Source organism: Ranitomeya imitator, chromosome 6 (assembly GCF_032444005.1).
Source record: "Ranitomeya imitator isolate aRanImi1 chromosome 6, aRanImi1.pri, whole genome shotgun sequence".
Taxonomy (NCBI): domain Eukaryota; kingdom Metazoa; phylum Chordata; class Amphibia; order Anura; family Dendrobatidae; genus Ranitomeya; species Ranitomeya imitator.
In genome coordinates this window covers 77,293,821-77,310,264 of record NC_091287.1, presented here as the reverse complement: position 1 = coordinate 77,310,264, position 16,444 = coordinate 77,293,821, and the positions used below count along the sequence as shown (strand labels likewise).

General features: G+C 42.3%; 1 protein-coding gene across 1 annotated transcript in view; it reads left to right on the top strand.

The window, feature by feature from the left end:
* Positions 1-15,595, top strand: part of DLEC1 (DLEC1 cilia and flagella associated protein) — a 76,907-nt gene extending 61,312 nt beyond the window's left edge. Inside the window, exons 29-38 of the mRNA XM_069729800.1 lie at positions 518-741; positions 2,535-2,702; positions 3,002-3,124; positions 3,457-3,551; positions 4,026-4,116; positions 8,246-8,431; positions 13,876-14,037; positions 14,129-14,282; positions 14,685-14,808; positions 15,412-15,595. Coding sequence (XP_069585901.1) covers positions 518-741; positions 2,535-2,702; positions 3,002-3,124; positions 3,457-3,551; positions 4,026-4,116; positions 8,246-8,431; positions 13,876-14,037; positions 14,129-14,282; positions 14,685-14,808; positions 15,412-15,535 — 1,451 coding nt within the window. The 3' untranslated portion in view covers positions 15,536-15,595. The remainder of the gene's footprint in view (positions 1-517; positions 742-2,534; positions 2,703-3,001; positions 3,125-3,456; positions 3,552-4,025; positions 4,117-8,245; positions 8,432-13,875; positions 14,038-14,128; positions 14,283-14,684; positions 14,809-15,411) is intronic.
* Positions 15,596-16,444: the final 849 nt, after the last annotated feature.

The following is a 16,444-nucleotide window of genomic DNA, read 5'->3' as shown; positions in this document are numbered from 1 at the left end:
ATGCGTTGAACCAGAATTGGTAATGCAAGTCTATGGGCCTTGAATAAATCGGACCGCATTCGGGTGACATCCGAGTGCGGTCTGATTTTCACAGACTCTCAGAAAGAAAAGCTAATGACACTTGGACCAAACTCTGATCAAAATAACGGGTCCATTTTGGTTGTACGTGAGAAAACCAGACATCTGAACAAGGCCTTAGAAGAGGAATCTTTCCCGATCTCTGCTGTGATGGGTGACCTAGTCTGAGCTCCTGTTAGTAGGATGCAGATCTGTGATTTAACAGACCTCTCAACTACAAAACCCAACAATAACCAAAAATAGATCCCAACATGCCAGATGCCACAAATATCGCCATCTATCGCACTGGTTCGTCTCACAGAGAGGTACTGAACATTGTCAGAAAATGGACTAAATCATCCTTTTTGGACATCTAAAATCGTTATTTTGTGGCCAAAGTGCAGGTGTAAGCGATAATGGCTCCCGATCAGTTACTGATCACTGCTCATTTCTGTCGTAGACATTCGCATAGACTGGGAGACGTATAACAGAGAGCAGGAGACCTCTAAGCTGCTGGACCTGGTGGTTCTTTTTGGAGACCCTTTCCCATTGAAAGACATAGATGGAAATGAAATTGTCGATTCCAGTGTGGATTTTCCAGAAAGTGACGAATCGCCTATGAATTGGGATACAATACCCAGTACTTCAGGAACGATATCATCCTCTTCATTCAGAAGTATAAGTGTAAGTGTGGTAGTAAACATACTAGGGTTAAGCAAAAACAATTTTAGTATTCAGCAGTTTGGTGCAGTATGTGATGCATTCCTTATAGCCACATTCAGATAAAGAACAACTTCCGCTCTGTTTGGATCCAATCCTGTTATTGGAGGCAAAAAAAAAAAATCACAGGTACAGACATAGCAAATGTTATGCTGACAGATGGTTCTCTATGCTATGTCTATCAGCTGTTCTCCTATTATGCTAACAGCTGACCGGTGGGGTGTTGGATCACCACCCATCTGATGTGACGATCTATCATAACCCCAAAGTAGAGGAGCCAGATTTCAGTGGCAAAAGAGCAATTCCATTGCCTGCAAAGGAGCTGGAGTATCTAGTAAACCTATTTAATGTTTAAAGAATTTTTCCACATAGGTGTACACCACCAAAAGAGGTCATAGTAACCATAAGGAAGGGAGAAGAGAGGACTAGAATAAGGAATTAAATATATCCTTTATTGATAAATGTTAAAATAATGTGATTAACATCAAAATAACCTCAGTGGCACTATATGTTCAAATGATGGACATATATACAGCTCTGGCAAAAATGAAGGACCACCACATCAAAACCCTGTCATGGGCAGCCCAATCTCCTGACCTTAACCCCATTGAAAACCTCTGGAATATAATGAAGAGGATGATGGATGGTCACAAGCCATCAAATAAAGAAGAACTGCTTACATTTTTGCGCCAGAAGCAGTGTGAAAGACTGGTGGAAAGCATGCCAAGACGCATGAAAGCTGTGATTAAAAATCATGGTTGTTCCACAAAATATTGATTTCTGAACTCTTCCTGATTTAAAACATTAGTATTGTTGTTTCTAAATGATTATGAACTTGTTTTCTTTGCATTATTTGAGGTCTGAAAGCACTGTTTTTTTTTTATTTTGACCATTTTTCTTTGTCAGAAAAAAATACAAAATTTATTGCATGGAAATTCGGAGACATGTTGTCAGTAGTTTATAGACTAAAAGAATAATTTACGTTTTACTCAAAAATATACCTATAAAAGAGAAAAATCAGACAAAACTGAACATTTTGCAGTGGTCTCTCCATTTTTGCCAGAGCTGTGTATTGGATCACTGTTGTAAGTATCCCACAAAAGTGGCCCAAATTAGGTCCCAGTGTATAGTGATCATACAATCATTATCATTTAAGATGTTTACAAATTCTTCAAGTCATTATCTCTATAACTTTTCCAGGTTAAGACATGGCCTACATAATTAGATTTCCTATCTGAAAAGACCACCTCCTTCTCCCACCACCCAAGATAGAGGTTTGCGAAGAAGGTGCGACTGCCGCTCCCATCGCGGTGCCACGAATTTGTAGATCGAAGTGGCCGATGTCTTTTCAGAACAAGCACTGCAGGAATTGTAAACATCTTAAATGATAATGGTTTCAATTTGCAGCATTAGGAGATACACACAGCATTTCCACAACCATGTGGAACACTGTTCTGGGACTGACAGTCTGTCTCATTACCACTGCGGCTATTTTGATTTTAATCATATTATTTTAAAATGCACAAATAAAGGTTATCTTGTATTCCACATTCTAGTCCTCTCTTCTCCCCTCCCTATGGAAACTACTATGCCACCATTTATTGTGGCATGCCCCATCTGATTCTATGTTATGCAGGAATCCCCCAAATAACCATAATGTGGCCCCCTGCTGAGCATGTCACACCTGTTAGTATTATGTTCTGTATGAAATGATTGGATTTCACTTTGATCCATGCTGATGTCTGTGGTCTCTTCAGAAACTAGAGATATTGGACCAGACTGAACGCACCGAGGAAGACTCGAGCAATGACCTGAATGGACCAGGGAGCGATATTACAGCAGAAGAAAAATTAATTTCTGTCATTCTGAGAAGCCACGAGGGAGTCGCCTCTGATTACCCATACTGCATCACTCCGAGGCAAACCGTAAGTCAAACCAGAGGCTTTTTTTGCTCAAAACTGCCCCCAGAGTTTACGGTGCATTTCCTGATAACCTTGTAGTGTAAACAAGCTGTTGATCACCCGACTAATAAGAAGATCGCTCGTTCATCGGGTGATGTTTTGTATCCTTCTCAGTAGCACATTGCCCTGTGTAGACTGAACCGAAAACAATGGCAGCCTATGTGCATGGAACGATCTATTGTGGTTCACTTCTTCTGCTCTCAGTTTTTTTTTTCATTGTAAATGTACAGTAGCTGCAGACTAATGCGATTTCTTTCTCGTAGATTGTTCCTGCCGGAGGACACAGCACTATACATGTGTCCTTCACTCCACTGATGTTGTCCGAGATCACCAATAAGTTAGAATGCAGCGGATACGCCCTGGGCTTCCTGAGTCTGGATGACATGGTAACAAAATGTCCTCTTCTATATAAAAACCTTTTGTAGTGAATAGTGATGAGCGAACGTGCTTGGATAAGATGTTATCTGAGCATGCTTGTGTGCTATACAAGTGTCTTCTGTGTGCTCGAAAAATATGTTTTAGTCCCCGCGGCGGTGTGTTGTAGCTGTTGAACAGCCGCGAGACATGCAGCTGCGGAGACTCAAACATATTTTTCACGCACGTTAAACACTCAATAATACCCTATCCGAGCACATTCGCTCGTCATCACTAGTAGTGAAGCTTTTTTTTTCTTTTTTTTTTTTTTACTCGGCTCTAAACCTTTTTCTTTTTCTTCCAGTCTACAAAACAGATACCTGGAAAGGTGAAACGTCTCCATGGGTATGGGGTAGAGGCGATGAGAATGGAGCTGCAGGCATTTGTGAAGCCTGCTCTGTAAGTAATGGGATTGAGCTGCCCACTTTCTGGGCAGACAGCAACATTATAGAACACAACTCCAAAACCACTTCCCTATTGCAGGAATTTTTTTTAGGAAACAGCTGTAAAAACATTGGGGATAATGTATTATGGCTTTTTTTATAATTAAATTTAACTTGTAGACGTTGCAAACTTAAGTGTAAAGATATAAGGTCTCTTTCAGACGTCAGTGGGGTGACAGGTTTCATACGTAGCGGAGACACTTACACACGTAGACTTATTCAGTAAATCAAAAAGGCACCACTAACAAGCCCTCATACGGCCATGGTCACAGCAAAAGAAAACAATTGTGATAGAAGAATTAATTTGTAAGAAAAATGTTTATCTATACGGTAATTTCCTTTCAGAATGCTGTTCATTTTAGAATCTAGGTAAAATACATTCGTTTGTAGAAGTGGTCAGTACTTTAAGGTCTTCTCTTTATCTCTGTAGGCTTACTGTGGAATACGAAGATGAGGATGAAGAAGGATTAGTGTTTTATCCTGTAGCGAGTGACCTCATTCCTGATAGGAAATCTTCACCTGTCAGTATCTCATTTTATACTGTAATTTTCATTGCAAAGGTTTTTAGTAAGAACAGGAACAGATCACCTGACAGACGGGGAGATAGGACATCCTTGAGGCTTTTATCAGACATTGTTTTGGGGGGTTGGCAACATTTTATGCATTTTGTTTGGAATTTTTTTGCATTCGGACATTTTTAAAATGTAATTATTTCCTACAGAAAAGGGCATTGAGCCTAAGGCCGGCGTCACACACAGCGTAAAACAATACGGTCCGTATATTACGGCCGTAATACGCTGAAAAGTCCCGAAAAAAGTGGTCCGTAGCTCCTCCGTAGGCAGGGTGTGTCAGCGTTTTTTGCGCATGGCATCCTCCGTATGTAATCCGTATGGCATCCGTACTGCGTGGTTTTCTCGCAGGCTAGCAAAACCAACATACCGCTATAGAAGTGATCCATGTGTCCCAAAAAGAAAAGAAAATATATATATATACTGTCTATTTATATATATATATATATATATATATGTCAGTAGACACATATATTAGAGAGAAAAGCCGGTAATTCAGTGCGGTGTACAGTAAAATCACACTGACAGCTTACAGTAGAATAGGTAGAATAAATGTGTACACACAGAATAGGTATATATATATATATATATATATATATATGTCAGTGAGACACATATATGTATATATATTAATATTTATTCCAGCGCTATACAGCTTGAAAGCCGGTAATTCAATTACCGGCTTTTTCTTTCTCCTTCCTAAAACCCGACATGATTTGAGACATGGTTTACATACAGTAAACCATGTCTTCTCTCCATTTTTTTTGCAGATTCCACACTACTAATGTCAGTAGTGTGTATCTGCAAAATTTGGCCGTTCTAGCTCTTAAAATAAAGGGTTAAATGGCGGAAAAAATTGGCGTGGGCTCCCGCGCAATTTTCTCCGCCAGAGTAGTAAAGCCAGTGACTGAGGGCAGATATTAATAGCCTGGAGAGGGTCCACGGTTATTGGCCCCCCCCTGGCTAAAAATATCTGCCCCCAGCCACCCCAGAACAGGCACATCTGGAAGATGCGCCTATTCTGGCACTTGGCCACTCTCTTCCCATTCCCGTGTAGCGGTGGGATATGGGGTAATGAAGGGTTAATGCCACCTTGCTATTGTAAGGTGACATTAAGCCTAATTAATAATGGAGAGGCGTCAATTATGACACCTATCCATTATTAATCCAATTGTAGTGAAGGGTTAAATAAAACACAAACACATTATGTAAAATTATTTTAATGAAATAAAAACAATGGTTGTTGCAGTATTTTATTCAACGCCCAATCCAGTCACTGAAGACCCTCGTTCTGTGAGTAAAAAAACATAATAAACCAACAATATACTTACCCTCCGCAGATCTGTAACGTCCAACGATGTAAATCCTTCTGAAGGGGTTAAAACATTTTGCAGCAAGGAGCTGTGCTAATGCAGGCTGCTCCTCGCTGCAAAACCCCAGGGAATGAGGCTAAAAATAGATCAATGATCTATATTTAGCTTCATTTGCGGTGAGGCGCCCTCTGCTGGCTGTTCATAGATCGTGGGAAATTATCTAGAAAGCCAGGGAGCTTTCTGCAAAATACTGCAACAACCATTGTTTTTATTTCATTAAAATAATTTTAAAGGGAACCTGTCACCCCGTTTTTTGAGATTGAGCTATAAATACTGTTAAATAGGGCCTGCGCTGTGTGTTCCTATAGTGTATGTAGTGTACCCCGATTCCCCATGTATGCTGAGAAATAACTTACCAAAGTCGCCGTTTTCGCCTGTCAATCAGGCTGGTCAGGTCGGGAGGGAGTGGTGACATCGCTGGTTCTTCCTCAGCTTTACATTGGTGGCGTAGTGGCGTAGTGGTGAACAAGCAGCGCGCGATCTGCGCTGTCATCCCTTTCGTCGGTGGGGGCGGCCATCTTCCTGGGGCCGCGCGTGCGCAGATCGAGTGCTCTGCTGCACGGGGCTTCAGGAAAATGGCCGCGGGATGCCGCGCGTGCGCATTAGAGATCGCGGCGGCCATTTTCCCAAAGCCGAGATGCAAACTCGATCTGCGCACGCGCGGCCCCAGGAAGATGGCCGCCCCCACCGACGAAAGGGATGACAGCGCAGATCGCGCGCTGCTTGTTCACCACTACGCCACCAACGTAAAGCTGAGGAAGAACCAGCGATGTCACCACGCCCTCCCGACCTGACCAGCCTGATTGACAGGCGAAAACGGCGACTTTGGTAAGTTATTTCTCAGCATACATGGGGAATCGGGGTACACTACATACACTATAGGAACACACAGCGCAGGCCCTATTTAACAGTATTTATAGCTCAATCTCAAAAAACGGGGTGACAGGTTCCCTTTAAATAATGTGTTTGTGTTTTATTTAACCCTTTCTTTCAATTGGATTAATAATGGATAGGTGTCATAATTGACGCCTCTCCATTATTAATTAGGCTTAATGTCACCTTACAATAGCAAGGTGGCATTAACCCTTCATTACCCCATATCCCACCGCTACACGGGAATGGGAAGAGAGTGGCCAAGTGCCAGAATAGGCGCATCTTCCAGATGTGCCTTTTCTGGGGTGGCTGGGGGCAGATATTTTTAGCCGGGGGGGGCCAATAACCGTGGACCCTCTCCAGGCTATTAATATCTGCCCTCAGTCACTGGCTTTACTACTCTGGCGGAGAAAATTGCGCGGGAGCCCACGCCAATTTTTTCCGCCATTTAACCCTTTATTTTAAGAGCTAGAACGGCCAAATTTTGCAGATACACACTACTGACATTAGTAGTGTGGAATCTGCAAAAAAAATGGAGAGAAGACATGGTTTACTGTATGTAAACCATGTCTCAAATCATGTCGGGTTTTAGGAAGGAGAAAGAAAAAGCCGGTAATTGAATTACCGGCTTTCAAGCTGTATAGCGCTGGAATAAATATTAATATATATACATATATGTGTCTCACTGACATATATATATATATATATATATACCTATTCTATGTGTACACATTTATTCTACCTATTGGACTGTAAGCTGTCAGTGTGATTTTACTGTACACCGCACTGAATTGCCGGCTTTTCTCTCTAACAGCGCTGCGTATTTCTCGCAAGTCACACTGCTTGTCCGTGTGTAATCCGTATTTTTCACGCTTCCATAGACTTTCATTGGCGTATTTCTTGCGCAGTACGGTGACAAACGCAGCATGCTGCGATTTTGTACGGCCGTAGAAAGCCGTATAATACTGATCAGTAAAATACGGCAAATAGGAGCAGGGGCATAGAGAATAATTGTGCCGTATTTTTTGCGAGTTTTACGGACGTAGATTCTGCGCTCTTACGTCCGTAAAACTCGCAAGTGTGACGCCGGCCTTAAACTAGCTATAAATTAGGGCTTGTTTTCACTTGCGAGGAACACGTCCGTGTCTCGCATGTGGAAACGAAGCTCTGGCGCCGGCACTATGGAGCGGAGCGTGCGGCCGCATAGCAACACATGGAGCCGCACGCTCCGCTCCACAGTGCCGGCACCAGAGCTTCGTTTCCACATGCGAGACACGGACGTGTTCCTCGCAAGTGAAAACAAGCCCTTAGGGTATGTCTATACTGAGTTGTTGGCACGGATATTGAATCAGACTCTATTCCAAATGTCACATTTTTTGATAAGCTTCATATAGATCTCAATGGGAATTCCCAGTTGTGAAGAAAACAACTTGTCAGATCTTGAGGGGTTACGGCCTGTAGAGAAGCTCAAAATTTGGCCACTGGGTAAACTAGAAGGCGAATGAACACCCTATGTTAGGGTCAAAGGGGTTTGTTTTGGTGGTGGACAAGTCCAACAAGCTTTTCTAATCCAATAAGAGATGGCATCTAACTAGAATATGTTACTACTTTATCCAACTGGGACCCCACGAGTCCTGAAAATGATAGGGGTACAGTGCTGCTTGTGTAGTCGTGTCCTAAAATCCCTGTGTCCATACTTCACCCTCATATTTCATGCAGTCAGGTAATTAGGAAAAAAATGGTCAAAACCATCCCTTTCAGAGATGGGAAAACATCTGTTATAATCTAGAACTATCAAGTCTGTATCGTTAATACTGTGATCATTTTCTTTTCAGATTTTGACAGAATTTTTAACAACTCGAAATGTAAAACTGATCAATTGCACAGAGACGCCGCTGTATTTTCGATTGCTGATCTCAAAACCCTTCACATTCTCTGCTGTTGAGCCAAATAAAAGCCTCAAAACTTCCCAGAGTGACCGGGAGGAGCAGATCGTGCTGCACCCACAACAGAACACATTGGTAGGATACAATCTGATAGATTGCTGGTTACCTGGAGATACACTACACCAGCAATGTGATAAGATGTACTAATAGCCGTAACATTAAAACAGGTGATTTATCCTGCCAATGGCTGGGATATGCTAGATGGCAAGTGATCAGTTCTTAAAGCTTAATATGTAGCTTGGGTGTTCTGGCTCAGAGCTGTGGCAGGTGGTGGCTCAGTCCGATGAATCAGGTTTTCCTTTACAGCATGTGGACACTGGATCCACGAGTCACGGTGTGCTGTCCAGCCATCCTCTCCAGGGCTTACAGATATTACTAGGTCATACCAAGAATGGCTGAATTGTATTATTATGCTTGTCCTCTGCCGCCATCTACGGTTCATTGTTATTTTATGTTCTCATGTATTGCAGCTGTAATTTCCCATTACACCTCTCTATCTCTATCCTAGTATTGGCTTTCCTCACATCTAGTGATGAGCGAGTGTGGTCGTTACTTGCGATTTCCGAGCACGCTCGGGTGTTCTCCGAGTATTTGTGAGTGCTAGTAGATTATGTTTGTGTCCCTGCAGCTGCATGATTTGCTGCTGTTAAGACAACCTAAACACATGTGGGGGTTGCCTGTTTGTTAGGGAATCCCCACATGTATTCAGGCTGTCCAGCAGCTGTGTCGACACAAACTAAATTTCCGAGAACGCCCAAATACTCGGGAGATCACCCGAGTATGCTCGAGAAAACTTGAGTATCGAGCACACTCACTCATTACTCACATCCTTTCTTTCTGGTCAGTGCCATTTTGGCAGAAACGTGCATCAGAGCTGGAGAGAGGATCCTTCATCTTGTACCTTATCCTCATCCCTTTATCTTCCCTGACATCTCTATATCATCATTGCCAAAGTACTGTGAGGCCGGCATCACACTCAGCGTATAAAAATACGGTCCGTAATTTACGGCCGTAATACGCAGAAAAGTCCCCAAAATAGTGGTCCGTATCTCTTCCGTAGGCAGGGTGTGTCAGCGTATTTTGCGCATGGCATCCTCCGTATGTAATCCGTATGGCATCCGTACTGCGAGATTTTCTCGCAGGCATGCAAAACCGACATACGGATATACAAGGGATCCATGTGCTCAAAAAATATTAAAAACATATGTACTGTCTATATATATATATATATACTGTATGTTAGTGAGACACATATATATTAATATTTCATCCAGCGCGAGATAGCAAAAGCCGGCATTACATAGTAACATAGTTAGTAAGGCCGAAAAAAGACATTTGTCCATCCAGTTCAGCCTATATTCCATCATAATAAATCCCCAGATCTACGTCCTTCTACAGAACCTAATAATTGTATGATACAATATTGTTCTGCTCCAGGAAGACATCCAGGCCTCTCTTGAACCCCTCGACTGAGTTCGCCATCACCACCTCCTCAGGCAAGCAATTCCAGATTCTCACCGCCCTAACAGTAAAGAATCCTCTTCTATGTTGGTGGAAAAACCTTCTCTCCTCCAGACGCAAAGAATGCCCCCTTGTGCCCGTCACCTTCCTTGGTATAAACAGATCCTCAGCGAGATATTTGTATTGTCCCCTTATATACTTATACATGGTTATTAGATCGCCCCTCAGTCGTCTTTTTTCTAGACTAAATAATCCTAATTTCGCTAATCTATCTGGGTATTGTAGTTCTCCCATCCCCTTTATTAATTTGGTTGCCCTCCTTTGTACTCTCTCTAGTTCCATTATATCCTTCCTGAGCACCGGTGCCCAAAACTGGACACAGTACTCCATGTGCGGTCTAACTAGGGATTTGTACAGAGGCAGTATAATGCTCTCATCATGTGTATCCAGACCTCTTTTAATGCACCCCATGATCCTGTTTGCCTTGGCAGCTGCTGCCTGGCACTGGCTGCTCCAGGTAAGTTTATCATTAACTAGGATGCCCAAGTCCTTCTCCCTGTCAGATTTACCCAGTGGTTTCCCGTTCAGTGTGTAATGGTGATATTGATTCCTTCTTCCCATGTGTATAACCTTACATTTATCATTGTTAAACCTCATCTGCCACCTTTCAGCCCAAGTTTCCAACTTATCCAGATCCATCTGTAGCAGAATACTATCTTCTCTTGTATTAACTGCTTTACATAGTTTTGTATCATCTACAAATATCGATATTTTACTGTGTAAACCTTCTACCAGATCACTAATGAATATGTTGAAGAGAACAGGTCCCAATACCGACCCCTTCGGTACCCCATTGGTCACAGCGACCCAGTTAGAGACTATACCATTTATAACTACCCTCTGCTTTCTATCACTAAGCCAGTTACTAACCCATTTACACACATTTTCCCCCAGACCAAGCATTCTCATTTTGTGTACCAACCTCTTGTGCGGCACGGTGTCAAACGCTTTGGAAAAATCGAGATATGCCACGTCCAATGACTCACCGTGGTCCAGCCTATAGCTTACCTCTTCATAAAAACTGATTAGATTGGTTTGACAGGAGCGATTTCTCATAAACCCATGCTGATATGGAGTTAAACAGTTATTCTCATTGAGATAATCCAGAATAACTTCCTTCAGAAACCCTTCAAATATTTTACCAACAATAGAGGTTAGACTTACTGGCCTATAATTTCCAGGTTCACTTTTAGAGCCCTTTTTGAATATTGGCACCACATTTGCTATGCGCCAATCCTGTGGAACAGACCCTGTCGCTATAGAGTCCCTAAAAATAAGAAATAATGGTTTATCTATTACATTACTTAGTTCTCTTAGTACTCGTGGGTGTATGCCATCCGGACCCGGAGATTTATCTATTTTAATCTTATTTAGCCGGTTTTGCACCTCTTCTTGGGTTAGATTTGTGACCCTTAATATAGGGTTTTCATTGTTTCTTGGGATTTCACCTAGCATTTCATTTTCCACCGTGAATACCGTGGAGAAGAAGGTGTTTAATATGTTAGCTTTTTCCTTGTCACCTACAACCATTCTTTCCTCACTATTTTTTAAGGGGCCTACATTTTCAGTTTTTATTCTTTTACTATTGATATAGTTGCAGAACAGTTTGGGATTAGTTTTACTCTCCTTAGCAATGTGCTTCTCTGTTTCCTTTTTAGCAGCTTTAATTAGTTTTTTAGATAAAGTATTTTTCTCCCTATAGTTTTTTAGAGCTTCAATGGTGCCATCCTGCTTTAGTAGTGCAAATGCTTTCTTTTTACTGTTAATTGCCTGTCTTATTTCTTTGTTTAGCCACATTGGGTTTTTCCTATTTCTAGTCCTTTTATTCCCACAAGGTATAAACCGCTTACACTGCCTATTTAGGATGTTCTTAAACATTTTCCATTTATTATCTGTATTCTTATTTCTGAGGATATTGTCCCAGTCTACCAGATTAAGGGCATCTCTAAGCTGGTCAAACTTTGCCTTCCTAAAGTTCAGTGTTTTTGTGACATTTGTGTGGCATTGAATTACCGGCTTTTAAGCCATCTCCTTCCAAAACCCGACATGATATGAGACATGGTTTACATACAGTAAACCATGTCATAACCCCATTTTTTTGCATATTCCACACTACTAATGTCAGTAGTGTGTATGTGCAAAATTTGGGCGTTCTATTAAAGGGCTAAATGGCGGAAAAAATTGGCGTGGGCTCCCGCGCAATTTTCTCCGCCAGAGTAGTAAAGCCAGTGACTGAGGGCAGATATTAATAGCCTAGAGAGGGTCCACGGTTATTGGCCCTTTCCTGGCTAAAAACATCTGCCCCCAGCCACCCTAGAAAAGGCACATCTGGAAGATGCGCCTATTCTGGCACTTGGCCACTCTCTTCCCATTCCCATGTAGCGGTGGGATATGGGGTAATGAAGGGTTAATGCCACCTTGCTATTGTAAGGTGACATTAAGCCAGATTAATAATGTAGAGGCGTCAATTATGACACCTATCCATTATTAATCCAATAGTCTGAAATGTTTAAAAAAACACAAACACATTATTAAAAAGTCTTTTAATGAAATAAAAACACATGTTGTTTGAATATTTTGTTATCCTGGTAATCCACCTGAAGACCCTCGCTCTGTGACAAAGAAAAAATAATAAACCAACAATATCCATACCTTCCGAGGATCTGTCTCGTCCCACGATGTAAATCCATCTGAAGGGGTTTATTTTTTTTACAGCCAGGAGCTTTGCTATAATGCAGCTATGCTCCTGACTGTAAAACCCCAGCAAATGAATGGAAACTAGGTCAATGACCTGTAGTTACCTTCATTCACGGCGAGGCGCCCTCTGCTGGTTGTCCTCATATGAACTCGAGCCTGGGAACCTTTCTGATTTTTTCCCACGCTCGAAGGACATCCAGCAGAGGGCGCCTCACCGCGAATGAAAGTAACTACTGAGATATGCCATTTATGTGGATGTTAGGCTACTTTCACACTAGCGTTTTTTTTTAATCCGTCACAATGCGTCGTTTTGCAGAAAAAACGCATCCTGCAAAAGTGCTTGCAGGACGCGTTTTTTCCCCATAGACTTCTATTGACGACGCATTTGCGACGGATTGCCACACTTCGCATCCGTCTTGCGACGGATGCGTCGTGCTTTTGCGGACCGTCGGGAGAAAAAAACGCTACATGTAACATTTTTTTCTCCTGACGGACCGCTTTTTCCGACCGCGCATGCGCGGCCGGAACTCCGCCCCCACCTCCCCGCACCTCACAATGGGGCAGCGGATGCGCCGGAAAAATGCATCCGCTGCACCCATTGTGCAATGCAGCAAACGCTAGCGTCGGAATCTCTCCCCGACGCATTGCGACGGGGAGATTCCGACGCTAGTGTGAATGGAGCCTTACTATGTACCTGCTACCTAAAGAACAAGTTCACTCCTTCGTGATGACTGTATAGTTATCGGCAGCAGTCTTTTTCAGCAGGATCATTTCATACTGCAAATAATTTTTTGGAATGGTTTGAGAAACAAGATATAGAGTTCAAGGAGTTGATTTGGCTACTAAATCGCAAGATCTTCAGAGCCCCTTCTTGGTATTGATCCGTGGTCCCCAGCAGTCAGACCCCCAGTGATCAGAAAGTTATGCCCTATCCTATGGGGGTCATGGCTGATCTAAGTACATACCCTTAAAGTACAGTGGCTCAGTAGTTCAAATTTCACCATGGCAAACATCTGCAAGGAGTTTGTATGTTCTCCTTGTGTTTGTGTGGGTTTCCTCCGCGTTCTTCAGTTTCTTCCCACACTCCAGACATACTGATAGGGAATGTAGATTGTGAGTCATAAGTTGGACAGCGATGATGTCTGTAAAGTGCTGCAGAATATGTTAGTGCTACATAAATAAGAATAACTGATGGCGTGCAGTAGTATAATGTGTTCTTCCTATACAGACCACCATACGTAATATTCTCTATAGATGGGTAAATCCTAAAAATTAACACTAGGAATGCTTTCCTTGCATAGATCAAGGTGTCATTTTGCACAACCCTGGAACTACTGACGTACCAGAACCTGCCGGATGGTCAGATGCTGCCCGGTGTTAAAATCCTTCAGTCAGAGAATGGCGAGAAGAAGCTGCACTTTACCCATCAATTAATCATAGAGTACAGCAATAACAGCTCTCAGGTCACTTTTCTATTGACTTTTCATATGATCACTAATACATTATTCAGTTACATCCAGCCCTCTGCTGACCCCCCACAATTATATCCTGCAGCAAGTCCCCTTGAGCGCGTACCTCACCATGCCGGTATTACAGCTCTCCTCTGATACTGTGGATTTCGGGACCTGCTTTGTCGGGCAAACAAGGACACAAGAAGTTTTTCTGATGAACAGAAGTGGATCAAAAAGTTTCTGGACTGCTTTACTGGGTAAATATTGTACCAGTTAATGCAGAGAACTGTTAACATTGAATACCATTAGAAAAAGGCTAAAATTTAAGTTTTGCAACTAAAAGTAAAAGTAGAAGGTGAAGGTCTGGAGCACATGGGTTTGTTATTTATTTTATTATTTGTCTTCTAGCCAACTCATTGTGATTTAATGATTTTTAAAATCGCCTTTTTGGATTTTACTTCCACAATGATGTGAAAGCGGGTCTGTGCAATTGTTAGTGTGTGATGTATGCTTTCATAGGGTGGTAGTGGTGATGGGGAAGTAAAATAAAAATGCACGTGACCCTAGACAAAAAGTTCTTTTCTTCAATCTCCTGACCCATTTTGATGTAGAGTGCTATAATAACACAGACAATAAAAAACCTTTATTCTTACTTCCAGACAAACGGGAAAGAAACAGTGGACAAGATATATTTTCCATCTCCCCCACCAGTGGGATACTGCATCCACACGTCAGCCACACTTCATCCAGTAAGGAGATGCTATTGCTGACTTTCACAGCAAGGTAAGCCGGCATTGTCCCTGTGATTTACTCCAGGCCTCACTTACACCAGGGGTCTATTTGGGAAAAATTGCCGCAGGCACTAGAATAGTGCGTATAACAGCAGCTCCAGCACCTGTCCACAATGCGGACAAGCACAAGGAGTCAGTCCTGTCCACAATCTACATTACTAGGCAGATATTTATTGCTGCCTTCTGAAGCCTGCCTAAGGCCTCATATGTCTAAGGTTAAGCACGCACGTGGAAAAAAAAGCGTCATCAGTTTATGGTCCCGTGTGTCCGTTTTTACCATCAATGTGTTATCAGGCTTGGACGATCCATGGTTAATGGCCCATATCCAGCCAAAAAAATAGAAGCCCGCAGCTGCCCCAGAACTGGCGCATCACATTAGATGTCCCAATTCTAGTGCTTTACCTTGCTCATCGAACATGTCCGATTGTCGGGGAAGATGACAATCAGTTGGCCGCATTAGTGTCAGTTGCATCCAGAGATATTGGTGGTTTCATCCGACATTGGTGTAATGTACATGGGGGTCTTTATTTCCAACGCGCTTTTTATGTAAATGTATACTGTATAATATGACAACTGTTATATTTTACCCTGATAGGACAAACAAATACTACGAGACTGTAGTCACGGTGCACGGTATGCTGGGCGAGAAGGCACTGAAGTTACACATTAAAGGACGAGGATCCTATGATGAGAAACATGAGGCGTTACTGAATGCATAGCTGCAAAGCCTTTTCTACAATTCATTTCTGTATTTTTAAAATAAAATGTAACATAATTTATACTGTAGACGGCATGGTGACGAATTTCTTGTACGTTTGAGTCGTGCAATCATTTTTAGCCAAATAAATGACACCCTGTACGTTTCAGGAAAAAAAAAGATGGATATTAACTCAAATATAGCAGGAGCAGATTATATTGCAATTATAAAGTTTTTTTAATGCTTTTAGTTTTTGTTACATTTATATATTTTTTTATACTCGTTTATACAGCACCACTATATTATGCATTGCTTTACAGCCATTGTCCCCGGGTGGGTTCACAGAGACCTTGCGGATGTTGACCCCGTCACATGGACCCATATTTGGTAGCAGTAGATGTTATTTGTAAACTCTACGCTGTGGGTTCAATAATTGAAGAACAAATGCAACTGTCATTAGGTGCTCATCAGCACATCCCTGAAGATATCAAAAGTGCAAAACCTAAAGTTGCAGGCGACGAGGGCAGAGGGCGGAATTAATTTCTCTGACATAGGACCTGGCAGCTAACTTTAGATATGCCATTGATTGGATAAGGGGTATATCTCATTTCGCTAATGTTGGCCTGGAACAACAAATCTGTCCACATATCTCGTTGTCGGCATTGTTGCATCTGAGTGGAGAGGGGCTTCCGGCGGAGATACAGGAACACCCGTCGTTGTGGCAAACGATACTGACTTGGAGACGCTGTAGAAGGCTTTGTAAACTACGAGCTGGTCTGTCCCCATACCAACCATTTCTCGGTGATCCTGGATTTTTGAGGGGTACTACACCATCCTTCTATAAACACTTGGCCGCTCAGGGATGTAAGCAAGTAATAGATCTGCTGGACCTTAATTTTTCTGTGTTCTCTTTTGAAACAGCCTCGCTGCA